Here is a 16319-nt window from a genome sequence, read left to right as displayed (position 1 = left end):
TTGTTACAAAGACTTAATTTCCTGCATTCTGGTGCAGGCATTTTTTTTATTTGTACCCTTTAAATGCCAGTGTTTGTGATGGCATCACAACTTATTGTTAAAAAACAGGCTAGCATATGTATGATTAGCAACAACACAGATTTTTATGGATTTTCAGTTTTTTGTAATTGATAAATACAATATTTTATTCAACTTCAGCCCTGATCATAACACCACATATTCATTTTATAATTCTAACCCTTTAAATGCCAGTGTGTGTGATGGCATATATTTGCAATATATCAAATGCAAAGTAAATTTTTCTGGGGGGGATTATTACAGGCTAGCATGTGTCAATGATTAACAGTTTTTCGTAAGGATCCCGCCTCCACCAATCACATGCGGCTCCCTTTGTGTGTGTGTGAGAGCAAGAGAGAGAGAGAGAGAGAGAGAGATAGTTCTCCAACTTGTGTGAGTTGCAGTGATCTCCTGGTTGTTCCCCACCTAGGTTATCTAACTATTGCGCTGGTGCAATTAGAAACACTGGCCTGGCCTGCTTCTAAGTTCAGTGGCCTGACCGCAAATATTTTTATTTTTTATTTTTTTTTATCTGGCGACCCCCCAGCACCCCCTGCCATTTTATAGTTCCCGCGTGCCTGGGCGTATTTATTTCACAAACAGAAATGAGCAAAAATAACGTAAATGCATTCAGGGGGAATGTCCTTTAGCAGAGTAGGGCTCTGCGGCCTGCGGCTCTGCCCAGAGCAGAGTTGGCTCTGTGGCTCTGCGGCTCTGCAGCTTATTGATAATCCACTCGTGGAGAAAAAGAAAATGGAGAATGTCATTAATAGAAACGTAGGGATTACGAGGCAGTCCAGTAACAAGGCAGAGTCCAGTACCCAAAACAAAGCGACAATTCTTCAGTGTTGATTGGAACTCCTCTCAGGTGCGTGATGGTAATTGGTACCTGGAAGCGCGCAGTACTGGGCCAGCCCTCACAGTACCCCCCCCCTCCACGGGAGCCACCCGGCGACCTGCCCGGCCTCGGCTTCTCCGAATGGGAATGATGGAAGTCGTGATCAGGGCGGGATCCATGATGAGCTGGCGGGAGACCCAGCTCCGTTCCTCAGGACCGTATCCCTCCCAGTCCACCAGATACTGGAACCCCCGTCCTCGGCGTCGGATGTCCATGAGCTGGCGGACCTTCCACTGGGGGTGTCCATCCACCATCTCGGGAGGAGGCGGATCTGGGGCAGGAGGCATCAGGGGACTGAGAGAGACAGGCTTTACTCGGGACACATGAAATACAGGATGAATGCGCATGGATGCTGGAAGCTTGAGACTCACCGCCGTGGGACTGAGCACCTTCCGGATCTCGAAAGGGCCGACGAACCGGGGGTTCAGCTTCCTGGCGGTGGATTGAAGCGGGAGATCCTTGGAGGACAACCATACCCTCTGCCCTGGTTGATAAGTCGGCGCAGGGATCCGGCGTCGGTTAGCTCCCCGACTGGCGCACTCCGATGCCCGGAGCAGCGCAGTCCTGGTGATCTCCCAGACACAACGACACCGGTCGAGATGAACCTGCACGGAGGGAACTGCCACTTCCGACTCCTGTGCAGACAAAAGAGGGGGTTGGTATCCCAGAGATACCTCGAACGGCGAGAGGCCGGTGGCGGAGCTGACCAGGGAGTTGATGGCGTACTCGACCCAGGGGAGGAACCGGCTCCAGGATGCAGGCCTCTTGGCGGCAACACACCGGAGAGCAGATTCCACGCTCTGGTTCATTCTCTCAGTCTGCCCGTTAGTCTGTGGATGGTAACCAGACGAAAGACTAACAGTGGCCCCCATTCCCTTACAAAAGGCCCGCCATACCTGGGAAGTGAACTGGGGCCCCCTGTCCGAGACGACGTCCTGGGGAAAACCATGGAGGCGGAACACATGGCTCGTCAAGAGGTCCGCTGTCTCGGAAGCTGATGGAAGCTTGGGAAGGGCCACAAGGTGAACCCCCTTGCTGAAACGATCCACCACTGTCAGAAGGACTGTGTTTCCCTGGGAGGGTGGAAGGCCAGTGACAAAGTCCAACGCCACATGGGACCAAGGGCGGCTCGGAATGGGAAGTGGCTGTAGTAGACCGGAGGGTGCCTGGTGAGAGGCCTTGCTGTGGGCGCAGACCGTGCAGGCCAGTACGAACTCCCTGACGTCGTTCCTCATGGTGGGCCACCAGAACCGACAAGCCAGGAAGGAGAAGGTGCGGTGGACGGCGTGGCAGGCAAACCAGCTGGTATGGCCCCATTGGAGAACCCGGGACCGGACTGAGTTGGGGACGAAGAGGCGATGATAAGGTACGTTGCTTGGAGCGGGATGGAAACGTAAGGCATGCTTGACCACGGTCTCGATGCCCCAGGTGACCACTCCCACCACCCTGACCTCAGGGAGGATGGGAGTCGGATCCTCAGTGGTTGGATCCCCCTTGGAGTGTAACCGGGACAGAGAGTCGGCCTTTGTGTTGCGGGACCCAGGGCGAAAGGTCAAAGAGAAGTCGAACCGACTGAGGAAGCTGGCCCACCTTGCTTGCCGGCCATTGAGGCGCTTGGATGCGCGGATGTACGTCAAGTTCTTATGGTCTGTCCAAATGGTGAACGGTTCCTCGGCCCCCTCCAGCCAATGACGCCACTCCTCCAAGGCAGCCACCACTGCCAGCAGCTCCCGATTTCCAATGTCATAGTTCCTCTCAGCAGGAAGGAAGCGACGAGAGTAGAATGCGCACGGATGGACCTTCTGGTCCGTCGCCGACCGCTGAGACAGGATAGCCCCTAGTCCAGTATCCGAGGCGTCCACCTCCACAATGAACTGCTTCTTGGGGTCTGGGTGGAGCAAGACCGGGGCGGTGGTGAATCTGTTCTTGAGGGAACGGAACGCAGCGCAGGCCGCTGGAGACCAGTCAAACGGCAGGGAGGGAGAGGTCAGCTTGGTAAGTGGTTCCGCCACTTGGCTGTAGTTCCGGATGAACCTCCGGTAGCTCCTTCCGAGAAGAGGGCTCCGGCCACTCTACCACAGCCTGGATCTTGCGGGGGTCGGCTCGGGTCTGGCCACTCTCCACGATGAAGCCAAGGTAATCGACGGAATTGGAGTGGAAACGGCACTTCTCTGCCTTAACGAAGAGCCGGTTGTGGAGAAGGCGCTCAAGTACTCGGCGGACATGATGGACATGTTCCTCGAGAGTCTTGGAGAAGATGAGGATGTCGTCAAGGTAGACCACCACAAACTCCTCGAGCATGTCACGGAGGACGTTGTTCATGAGCGCCTGGAATACCGCCGGAGCGTTGGTGAGGCCGAATGGCATTACCAGATACTCATAATGACCCCTGGGAGTCTTGAAGGCGGTCTTCCACTCGTCGCCCTCTCGGATACGGACCAGATGGTAGGCACTCCGGAGGTCCAGTTTAGTGAAGACGGTAGCCTGGGTGAGGGGCTCGAAGGTGGAGTTCATGAGAGGAAGAGGATACTTGTTCTTGATGGTGATCTTGTTGAGTTGGCGATAGTCAATGCAGGGCCGGAGATCCCCGTCCTTCTTCTTAACAAAAAAGAAGCCGGCCGCCACCGGGGAGGACGAGGGCCGAATGAGGCCTGCTGTCAAGGACTCAGAGATGTACTCCTCCATCGCTGCCTTCTCAGGGACGGTCAGACTGTAAAGGTGGCTGCCGGGAAGGGGAGCCCCAGAGCGGAGGTCGATTGCACAGTCGTAAGGCCGATGAGGAGGAAGGGCCTGAGCCCGGGACTTGCTGAAAACCTCCCCCAGGTCGTGGTACTCAGAGGGGATAGTTGAGAGGTCTGGGGGCGGCACACTAGGGGAACTCCGGGGCGACGGACTGGACGCAGCCTGAAGACACTGGGCATGACAGGAGGAGCTCCACCCCATGATGGTGCCGGAGGACCAGGCGATGTGGGGCTCATGCAGCGCGAGCCAGGGACGACCCAGAACTACTGGGACTGAAGGGGACCTGGTAATAAAGAACTGGAGTCTCTCAACGTGATTACCAGCAATGGTGAGGAGGACAGGACAAGTGCGTTGAGTGATGTCGGCCAGGCGGTGCTGATCCAACGCAAAGACCTCCAAGGGCCTCTCGAGGTTCTCAAGTGGAATGTTGGCCTGGGTGGCAAACTCAAAATCCAGGAAGCTCTCATCAGCCCCCGAGTCAACGAGTGCACCCACCATCGCCCGCTGGTCCGCCCAGGCCAGGGTGACGCTCGTCAGATGGTTAGGTGGTGCATGGGTGTGGGAACAGGAAAAAACGGCTCACTAGGATGTCCCGGGGTCCCAGCAAGCCTAGTCTTTTGGCCGGGTAGGACAATTGTAGATAAGGTGTCGATCAAGGCCGCAGTAGAGGCAAAGACTGGACCTGAGCCGGGACTCCCGTTCGGCCGGGCTAAGCTGTGTGCGTCCCAGCTGCATGGGTTCCTCCCTGGTCACAGGCCGGGAGGTGAAGGGACCACCAGTCGCGGAGGAGGCAGGACGAGCAGCAGTCCAGTCACGAGTGCGGGAGGTCTGGGGAATGGCTGGGGGTCCCAGTCTGGCTCGCTTGCGCCTTCTCTCCCGGAGGCGTCCGTCGATGCGGATGGCGAGGCTGATTAGGGCCTCGAGCTAATCGGGCTCCTCCCGGGTGGCGAGCTGGTCTCTCACAGCGTCGTTGAGCCCCTTCAGAAAAGTGAGATGAAGCGCCCGGTCATTCCAACCACAGTGTCTGTGACACTGCCACTGCCCTACTGGAAGGTGCCCAACCGGGCTACAGGATCCTGGCCACGAGCTGGGTGGTGGAAAACCCTTCGGAGCTCTGCCACAAAATCTGTGTATGAAAAACAGAAGTCAGCCCTCATGGACCAGGAAGGAGTAACCCACTGTGCTGCTCGGCCTGTGAGCAGGTTAGTCATGTAAGCCACCTGGGCTCCCTCTGTCGTAAATCTGCTGGGTTGATGAATGAAAACTAACTCGAATTGCATGATGAACGTGGCACAGTCCTCGAAGTTACCGTCAAACAGTCATGGGCTGGAGAGATGGGGCTCCCGAGGAGCGGGGTCGGGAGGTGCAGGGTTAGTCGCGGCGGCGGGTGGTGGTCCGGCTGGGACTCCTGCTACTGGTGGGGTTAAAAGCAGGGTGTTAAATGCTGCACAGAGAGTCTGCAGCTGGTGTAGAACCTCCGCCTGCTGATTACCCTGCGCAGTCTGCTGGGTGGTTAGAGTGTCTAGAGAAATCTGGATAGGCTGGACCTGGGCCCGGAGGTCCTGCACAGCAGCCGCAGCCGCCTCTAGCTGTTGGGTGTGGTCGTTGGTCAGCTGGATCTGACCTGCCAAGGCTGCTCTAACACCGTCTGTGTCGGCTGGGGTCGACATGGTCGGGTCGTAATGTTATGGTTTGTAAACAACCCCAACAGCACGACACAGACAGGTAGTTCAGAGTTAGCCAAAAACGATGGCCGTATTTATTTCACAAACAGAAATGAGCAAAAATAACGTAAATGCATTCAGGGGGAATGTCCTTTAACAGATACACTACGCGACCAAGGTACCCATGTACATGTCAAAATACTTCCCAAAGGTCAGTGAATATCACGATCACAACACCAGAGGGAGCTCCACAAATCATGTTAAACCCAGATTCGGCTCAAACAAGGGACTAAACACGTTTCGCAATTATGCCACATCAATGTGGAACGCCCTACCCAAAGCTGTAAAGGAATGTGAATCACTACCCACTTTCAAAAACACTCTCAAAAAACACCTACGGGAGACTGCAATTCGAAACTGGCCCCTACAAATGTCCTAACCTAGTTGTACAGTAAATGACCAAGTATGGCTTTGTCAGTATTCCAATGTACAGTGTACAATGTGTGTGTCCCCCCTACCAAACCCCCCCCCCCCCCCCCACCTCTAATATACAGCCCCCACCCACCCACCCAACCCCACCCCACCCACCCCACCTCCTCCAATGTACAGTTTCTACGTCAAATGTATATACACTCTTTTTCTGGACACTTTTGTATCACAAACAGTACTGTATTTGCAAATCTGATACGTCATAAATGTATAGATGTAGCAGTACTGTCTATCTGTATGTCATATATGTTATGATGAATTGAAAATGGGGGACCCTGATGTAAACAACACGAAAGTCTTTCTCTGGTCTGCATCCCCTTAACCATTGTATGTATTGAGCTGTACTGTACTGTACCCATTCTGCAATCTGTTAATAAACTTTTCAATCAATCAATCAATCAATCAGAGTAGGGCTCTGCAGCTCTGCAGCTCTGCCCAGAGCAGAGTTGGCTCTGTGGCTCTGCGGCTCTGCAGTTTATTGATAATCCACTCGTGGAGAAAAAGAAAACGGAGAATGTCATTAATAGAAACGTAGGGATTACGAGGCAGTCCAGTAACAAGGCAGAGTCCAGTACCCAAAACAAAGCGACAATTCTTCAGTGTTAAGGAACACACAAAAAACAGATGAAGGTATTGAGTCCAGGAATAAAAATGAGGATATCAGAGCATCAAAAAATAGACTTCCAAAAACTCACCAAGGGCAAAGTGTAAATACGAGGCACGGGTCCACGGAGGCAGAGAGAGGTAACAGCGGCAACGTCCAAGGGCGTACTGGAGAAACACACAAGAGGAACAAGCAGTAGCTGGTGGTGACCAAAACGACCCGACACAGAATGTTCAGCAAACCGTGTATAAGAATGAATGAATGAATGAAAAACTTTATTTAACAGATTGCAGAATGGGTACAATACAGTACGGCTCAATACATACAATTGTTAAGGGGATGCAGACCTGAGAAAGACGCTTGTCTTGTTTCCATCAGGGTCCCCCCAGAGGGCTCCCGTCGAGCTGATTGGAACTCCTCTCAGGTGCATGATGGTAATTGGCACCTGGAAGCGCGCAGTACTGGGCCAGCCCTCACATACATAATTTAAAACATAGATTAGGCGTTCTAACGCTATCATTGAAGTGGGTGGTGGCACTCAAGCACTAAATCGTGCGCCCCCTGCTGGCACTGAAAGTGTTAAGAGGTTAAACACCTACAAGGAATTTTATTTGGTCGTTTTTAGTGCAACATTAACGGACAGACAATTACCGTAGAATAAAATGGTAGAATAAAATAAAATGGAATATAAACTAAATATAATATAATCATATAATTATAAAATAAAATAGGCCAGGGCTGTGCAATTGTGCACGATGTGATTACGCTGTAGGTTTTCTTGTTGATGCGGTGGCGGTTTGTTATTTCTTAATTGTGTAATATCTGTGTGTCTGTTTCTGTCTATCGAGCTGAGCGCATGTGTCAGACACGCTCAGACACCTGGTACTGTAGTTCCCCCCGTTGACCACAATCGAGTCAATTAAACCGGGTTCCCAAGCATCTACTGGTCTAACGTTAGCTGTTTTATTTGTTCTTCCTCCTTCATCAATATTCCCACCCCTTTGTATTGTATTTGCCGTCCCTAACTTTAAACAAACACTCACATTACCACTCACTTTACTCACTTTAGACACTTTAACACACTTTATATTTATCTATAATTAAAGAGATTTGCACTACATTCATACCTCATTTGCACCCTACCCTAAGTTTTGTACCTCTGCATTGTACCTCACTGTTACTCATTTTACTCTGTATTGTATATTGTATATATGTATTGACTGTACTTACTTTTTACTTACTTTCTTTTTACTGTATGTAGCACACTCTCAGGGGCTCTTACAGAAACAAGCATTTCATCATAAAGTATTCTGTATTTTGTTGTGACAAATAATAAACAAACTTAAACTTAACTTAACTTAGGTATGTAAGAGATTATTCGCAAAAAATATTTAAGCATTACATCACGCGCAGGAGTGGTTTGTGAACAATAAACCATGCCTAGGGGTGGTCGTTAGACCCCCCTAGGCATGGTGTATTGTTCACAAATCACGACTGCAAGTGGTGTAAAGCTTTTATACAACTGCCACATTCATCCAACCTTATTTCTATACAATAAACACACATTAATCGAAGATTTATTGAAAAAACCATCCGCCAGAAAAAGTAGTTCCCACAACTACAAAAAAGACAATTTGCCTCCATGTGGAAGCAGATCGGAAATGCATCCAACCAACTAACACATCCAACTGTGTATTATTGGAATGATTGAGAGAAGTTGCCTCATGTGGAAGCAGCTTGAAGTGCATCCAACCAACTAACACATCCAACTGTGTATTATTGGAATGATTGATTGAAAATGTTATTACCAGATGCAGAATGGGTACAATACAGTACGGCTCAATACACACAATTGTTAAGGGAATGCAGACCTACTTTCCATAGAACTTCATTCTTAGATGCTTCTATAGAAAGTAGGTAAAACAAATTAAAAAGTTTTCTTTGCCCTATAGGAAAAAAACGTTTTCTTCGCCCTATTTTTTTATTTATTTTTTTAAACCTACTGTAGAGGGCCTAAACTTAACCAGTTGGAAACCAAGCGTACAGTAATAAAATTAGCAATCAATCAATCAATCAACTCAATAGGCCATGCTCACTTAGAACAGCGCAGCACCCAGCTCTCTCTCAGTCTGACCCGCGTTGCAGACAGGAGTGTGTGTGTGTGTGTGTGTTTGTGTGTGTGTGTGGGGGGGGGGGTGTGTGGCGGTGGGTGGAGACTAGAGCTAGCGCTGACAGTCAGAGAGAAGGAAAAAGAAATTGAAAAAAAAAATGCAAATTAATCAATCAATCAAATCGCGATTTTTCTTTTGTTCTAGAATGACTCAAGACCCATCAATTACATCATCCAACATTGTTTAAAGGACTAACACATTCGCAGTGACAGAATCGCTTCATATTTAGTCGTTATGGCGCTATCAACATATCCATTTGTTGTCCGCGATCTTGTTTTCTCCCGGAGTGAGCCGGCGGAGTGATATGTGATTCGGTTGTGGGCGGGTCCTGAGCCCAGGACCGTGGATTGTTGCCAATAAAGACGTGTAAATGGACTGTTTCAGCCAATCAGAATCGAGAAATTTGCATGCCGTTGTATAAATATAAATAAATGTCATCAGAAAAACCACCCTGGCAATGTGGTTCTAAACTACCATTGTAAAATAAAAAAAAGGACAATTCTTCTTTATTATACAGGACAGTGAGTGACAAGAAAGCAGGGGTAGAGGGAATGTGGTTAACACGCGACAGAGGTCTTAGGCCGGATTCAAACCCATGGCGCTGTGTTTACATGACGCGCCCTTAGCGTGATGAGCCACCAGGATACGTCCTAAACTACCGTACAACAGAGTGAGTCTGAGCCAGACGCAGGTCCCAGTGAGAGAGATGGCAACAACAGTAGGCTATTGCTTACGGTTTTGTATTAGTAAGGAAGACCAGATGGAGACAGACTTGAGGAAAACACTTCTTTACTACCTGCCAATAGGCTACCTGTCTATTACTGCCACCTACTGGACGAGCAGTCATATAGCAATATACCACACTTACTATGGTAACGACTCGGTAAGCGTGTCTCTTTTGGTCTGCAATAGACCTATACACTTCCCTGTACTGAAGCAGTACTACTACTAGTGGGGGGGTGGGTGTTGGTGTGTGTGTGTGTGGGGGGGGGGGGGGATTCCCGCTCCTCCTGGGCAGCGTGTCGAAGTGTCCTTGAGAAAGAAACTTAACCCTTAATTGCTCCCGATCTGCAGGTCGGCACCAGTGGCGGCCCGTGGATGCTTCGCCACTAGGGGCGCTATACCAAACATTTTGCAAACATGTACAGTACCACGCAACCGACTCATGGCAAGACGTGAGCGATTCGACTCACGCTCACGGCAATGAATCGGCTCTTATGAACGAGTCGCTCAGCTGTTACTACAACAACACACAACCAGTCAAATAAAGTATAGTCTAATTCACAACTTGAAACACAATATATAAATAGAAAAGTTAGAAACAAAACTCGCTCCGTCTCCAAACACAGGCAGATCTCTCCCTCTCTCCTTCTCTCTCTCACACACAGCGCGACGTGGAATCGATTCGTTACACAATCAGACCTATTATATACCAAGAATAACTTCAGTATGAGTACAGAGCTGTACACATATTTTGCATATTGTTAAACGAGCCAAGGCTAGCTATTAAACTATCGATATGAATCGAAAATCTGGGACCCTGATGTAAACAAGACAAACGTCTTTCTCTGGTCTGCATCCCCTTAACAATTGTGTGTATTGAGCCGTACTGTATTGTACCCATTCTGCAATCTGTTAATAAAGTTCTCATTCATTCATTCATTCAAACATAGACGATATTGAACAAGCCATAATCCACGTATTTTCAATCCAAACGCGAGAGAGAGAGAGAGAGAGAGAGAGAGAGAGAGAGAGAGAGAGAGAGAGAGAGAGAGAGAGAGAGAGAGAGAGAGAGAGAGAGAGAGAGAGAGAGACTCACTGTTTAGTTGACACGTCCAGGGCAGGAGGGCTTGCCTTGATAAAGTAGTGTATATAATCCACTGTTGATGTATTCCAGACCACTGTCCACTGTGTCCAGACTGCATCCGCCATATAGCTTGTTAGCCAAGTGTTAGCTTGTTAGCAGCACCACACAACAGTCACAAGTACTTCATTCCTTTGTCCATTTCCGCTCGAACAGACTGCAAACTACCTGGCGTTCTATCGCCATGCTCTAAGACAAACTCTAACCTTAACCAACTTTGAAAGAGTGCCTAAGCTTAACAGTCTAAAGAACTTGCAGTCACGGCACGCTCTAAGACAAACAGCTGCCTGCATCAACAACAACACAACTATCTATACCACCAACGGACCAACCTAGGAATAAGCTAGAATTGGAACATTAGAAATTGGATTCGGCCAATCAGAGATCGTCTCTGTGAAATTCTGCTACGGAAAAAAATACTGGCGTCGGCCAATCAGAGAGCGTCTCCGCGAAATGCGGCTACAGAAATTCTTGACGCTACTGGCTAGACCGCTTCAAATCGCGCCCGGATTCCAACATAATAGTCATATTTCAACGCACAACGCGTTATGCACTGATTGGCTGTGACGGATACAGCGATCAAACTGTGACGCGCACTCAGAGCGCTATCGCGTCTAGCCCGGGCCGAGAAATACGAAAACATTTTAAAATTTTAAAAACGTGATGTCACTTCCTGCTCAGGAAAACGAGTGTTTTTTATTTGAGATAATAACGTTATATTGTGCATTGGAAATACAAACATACTTAAAATGAGTAAATATTATTAATTTTAAACATGTTTATATTATTTATAGGGCTATAAAACAAAAAACTAAAAAGTTTTATTTTCTTCTTCTCTGATTTAACAGCAGGTGGGGCGGCGCCCGTGCGCCCCTAGTGGCAGAGCCGCCACTGGTCGGCACCTTGCATGGTCGCCTCCGCCATCGGTGTGTGAATGTGTGAGTGAATGGGTAAAATGTGAGGAAGAAAATTGTAAAGCACTTTGGATAGAAGCTCTATATAAATGCACCATTTACCGTTTAAACACATTTTAATTAAAGGCTTTAATATCAAGCTCTGGGCAAATCCTACCGTGGTCACGGACCTGTAGCATCACCCACCAGTGGCGTGCACAGATAGGGCTGAACGGGGGCTTTTGCCCCAAGTGCCCATCCAAAAAAATTATATATAAATATTTTTTGTCAAATATGAACACTGGGTGTTGTTGGGTTAAGTGCCCTTTTTGTAGCTTGAGCCCCTGCCCCCCAAATTGTCTGTGCACGCCCCTGTCACCCACCATCCATAACATTCCACCTCTTTCTCTCTCCTCCAAACTCCCTTCTTCCCATCCCCTCCGTCTTCCCCCAGGTGGTAGGTCTGTTGAAAGACAGCGAATCGCTCCGTACGGCGGCTGAGACGGCGCGCCCCAACGTCACCGCCTTCGCCTACTTCAGCAGCGCCGTCAACCCCATACTCTACGTGTTCGCCGGGAGCTCCCACATCCGCAAGGCCGGCCTCAGCTTCATGGGCAAGCTGTTCGAGGCCACCAACTCGGAGAGCAGGACGTGGTCGCGCGGCACACGCATCAGCCGCACCACCTCCACGCCGGACGAGGGCCCTGCGCCCACTGGCCTGCGCATGCTGGCGGTCAAAATGGGGAGGCCCTTCGAGGGCGGCAGGACGGAGAGTCAGGAGGCTGACGCCAAGAACACGGCTGAGCTGCAGACCTTAGCGACTGTTGAGCATTCAGAGTAGTACTGGTGGTAATAATCTTCTCGGTTAATAAGTGTCATGATCACAGTTAACCCCTTGAGCCACTTGGTTTCCTCTTAACATTCCCCTTAAATAGTTTAAGAGTTCGAAATAAGAAACAATTCGAGTGCTTTATCATCTGCATGACAATATTGAGTGATATGTCCACGCCAAACCTATTTGTATGGCAGAGGCACATCAAGTACAAAATGTTTTTGTCTTATACAATCCATATTTCCCTGTTATTTAGACTTGCAATCTCATGTTTTATGTTAAATGTAGTTCTGTAGATATGAACAAAGCCTGGCTATGCTAAATGCACGTAGAAGAGTGATCCCACAAGCTAAATGGTGCAAGAGGTTAATAAGTGTGTAATGTTATAGTGTTTCTTGTAGTACAACAAATTATTTGTGGTTGCAAAACCTGGCTAGGGTAATGATATATGTACAGAGACATGTGGAGCACATTAATGACTCATCTATGGATGAATTAAGCTTTGTGAAGTAACAGGGTCATAACCCAGCCTGAGTACACAGAAGGAAAAGCTGGCAGAAATTAGACAGTAGGTCCTATAGACCTGTTCGCTGTATACAAACATACCGTGTTCGAGCCAATCAACAATACCAACTGAGTCACATGACTAAGCTGCCCACTACCTGCGCGAGGTGCTGCGCTAAAAGAAGTACAATGGAGCTCTATGGAGAAACCATGACACTCCCCTGACTAAAAGTTGTTTCAAACGAAAACGTCTGGATGTAATTTAGCCAAATCAGCATGGCTGTGAGTGTGAGTCTTTCACCTTTTACATATCTAGCTTTGGCATGGATTGATTGTTTAGATCGCTAGCATGGCTAACAAATGCAAATATATTGTAGTCTGCCCCGTTGTTCTGACCAGGATTACGTTCCTTTCCGCTCCGGTGATGTGCTCGCACACTGAGTCTGACGTGGTCAGCGAACAGGTCTATTACAGCGAGAGACAACAATACGCTGGCGAAAGGCAAAAGACGACGACAATATATAAATAAATATATATTAAAAACTAGAGCACATTAGCATGGTTGATTGATAAGTAACTCAAAAGTGTAGCATAAGAAAGCTAATGCTAACCGTTTCATGCTTGTGAATGGAAAATGCTAAAACGAGTAGTGCCATGCTCCAGGAGGTGTAGCTAAATACAAATGTAGTTTGCTAGTTAGACAATTAGTCAAGCTTTCTAACCAAGTAGGGTCAATTTGATATATTTGGTAGTTTATAGCAAGACGTTTTAGTGATTGATGGAAAATAAAATGGCACTTGAGCTGAAAGGGAGCCGTCGATCAAGCGTGATCTGACCACACGTTATAATTTAATGGTCTGAGCAGCCAGGTGAGCTGTTTTTCAGCTGGGTTTTATAATAGTTTTTAATCATCCAAATTTGGCTGGGTGGTTATTAACACATTTTTCTGTGGTGTGACAAACTCGGAACGCATATTTATATTCATGCTCAGCAGCAGTAAGAGCTCATTCTCTATCACTGTATCGTCAGCGATACAGAGATACAGACTGATAATAAAAAATACATTCTTTTTAATTATTTATCTAAGTTTGATTACATTATGTAACCAAATAATCAACATAAAACCAAGAATTCTTGGTTCAAAATAAATGTGTAGTAAATTCCCACAGACTTTCTACAATAATTTGAGGTTATTGTAGCACCATACAATGAGATTGACTATCTGGAAGGAGGAGGAAAGATTCATACTGATAGAATGGTTGGTCTCCTCATCTGGCTTAATGCAGATGAAGAATAAAACGTGTACGCCAGACAAACCAGAATTGTAGTTCAACTCAACTGATTTATTTGAGTCAGGGCCAGGAGTGAATAAAAGGTTGACTTTTACATACAAAAGATGATCAGATAACCTTAACAGCTGTCTGTTGTACAGAAATATCACAATCAGGTTTGCATCTCAAACCTCAATACTGCACATCAAACAGTCACCTGGTTAACATAATTTGAACATACATGGTTTACTGTACACATTATACATGAGTAAATCTGGTCTACAGATCAGGGATCTGTACATTACTCTAATCTATAAACAACCATTGGTGTTTCCCATGATTTACTCACGTAAAATGCAATCAGCTCACAGTAGTTTCTGGGTGGACGAAGCGGTGGAGGAGCCCCCAGACCCCCTTTGGGTGGGTCCGGCCTGAGAGCTCCAGAATCATCATTTAGGGCCCTCCTATATACTATAATTTCTAGCCAATCATACATATGGCTGGTCCAATCCAGCGTCTTCTTGTGGGGGTTGATCTCTTGTGGGGGGTGTCCTTGTGGGCGCTGGCAGCCCCTCCCTCTGGGTTTCTCTGGGGGGAGGCCGGCTGCCCCTCCCTCTGGGTTTCTCTGGGGGGAGGCCGGCTGCCAACTTTAACATTCCTTCTATATGGCTATAGATGTCTAATATCATCCCAGTACAGTCAGTGCTTTCTTAGACTGATACCAGACATCATATGAGACCTTTTGATACTAAACAGTTGATTAATAGATTACTTTGTTTGTGAGTTAGTGTCCATGCTTCAACAAGTCTAAACTGGTCTGCCCTGTGTTCAACCCAGCTGTCTCTGCTGTAATCTGGTCACAGTAGGTGTGACTTTTGTCTCTTTGTTCTGAGCACATTTGTTAGTGGGGGTTTATTGACTATTTCTGTAACACCAGTATCACTTAAAACACCCTCTACGGTTGAAAGGGCACACATTCCTTTTTGCAGTATGGTTCTCTAATTTATTCACACATATTAATTATGAAATTCCAAGGCAATATTACCACATTCCCCACTTTGGCAATTCATATTGTCATATACTGTATATTGACTTGATTTTCATACTAACCATACAATATACTAATAAAAATCATTTTTTCAAAATTTTCTCAATTTTTTCTTTTTTCTCACATTTTTCTTTTTCCAATCTAAACATTACACATTTAAAGTCTAATCAATCACAATTTTTTTTAAGATTACAGTATTCGTTTACATGATCTGGGGAGGACACAGAGATTATTATTCATTCTTTCATACATTTTGCTTCTCCTCTCCTGTTAATTCCTTTTCCAAGTCAGCCCAATCACATTTTGCATAATCAACCCAGTTGGTCTTCTCACCTCTCCCCCCTTTTATGAACATCCCTATGGACATAAACCTTACCACCTCTGCGCACAGACGGACAGGGAGGGCGGAGCAGCACCCAAGGGAAAAAAAATGTTCACCAGAAATTACCGGCCATAACCTACACCTAATCTCCTACCTATGTGTATGTGTTTAGTTCAGTACTCTCGCGTTGTGTCATAATCTATATCAGTTGTTACCGTTCAGTCACCTCCCGTCCGACATACCAATCAATCACACAGAGGCCCTTGTTCAACGCTTTGGTTGCACAGTCTCCGACCGTTTTCGCCCCCCCCCCCTCCACCCCATGTCGGCCAGCCTCAGCTGAAGCCAACGTTTGTAGGCCTGGACCTTGTCATATTCTGTCCCATGACTGTATTTCCATGGATCTACAGACGACTCTGTCAGCCTGGCGGTTTGTCCCAAACCTCCGGCCGCTGTTCTCGGGGCTATGTTGAAGGAGGGGCCAGCGTCCACAAGCGACCTCTTTACACAATCCAACAATCTCCCACAGGAAATGACTGAACGGGTTCACACCATTGTGTCATAATCTAATGAAATGTATTCCTACACATCTTCCATGATTCCTCCACCTGTGACGGTCCGTCCTCCCCCCTCGACTGAAACTGCGAGGGAACAAAACACAAAACAAATTTTCTTTACATAACATGTCAAATATTCTCAAGAGAAGCCAAATGTTAATCATTATGCAAACGTGATGGGACCACTTAGCTCTTGTCGACACTCTGTTGACGTTTCGACGCCACTTCCTCCAGCCTCCAGCTTTCACCACTCACTCAGACCATGACAGATGAGAAATAAGAAACAAAAGGCAAATAATCAAAAAAAAACATTCCAACAGACCTCACATGTAGACCACCTCAATGGTTATTTAAAAAGAAAAGAAAAGAAATCTAAAACCCTACATCCAAACCTCATCACATC

The 16319-nt window shown here is 47.3% G+C and overlaps 1 protein-coding gene across 1 annotated transcript in view; it reads left to right on the top strand.

Moving 5' to 3' along the window:
* LOC311226670 (leukotriene B4 receptor 1-like) overlaps positions 1 to 13642 on the top strand; it is a gene marked incomplete at its 5' end in the record, with an annotated part of 68538 nt that extends 54896 nt beyond the window's left edge. Inside the window, 1 exon segment of the mRNA XM_084312085.1 lies at positions 11837 to 13642. Within this exon segment, the coding sequence (XP_084168211.1) occupies positions 11837 to 12223 (387 nt within the window). The 3' untranslated portion in view covers positions 12224 to 13642.
* Positions 13643 to 16319: the final 2677 nt, after the last annotated feature.

This window comes from Notolepis coatsorum (assembly GCF_963971535.1).
Source record: "Notolepis coatsorum genome assembly, chromosome: 4".
Taxonomy (NCBI): Eukaryota; Metazoa; Chordata; class Actinopteri; order Aulopiformes; family Paralepididae; genus Notolepis; species Notolepis coatsorum.
The sequence above is the reverse complement of the archived record's forward strand: the minus strand, read 5'-3'. Positions and strand labels throughout refer to the sequence as shown.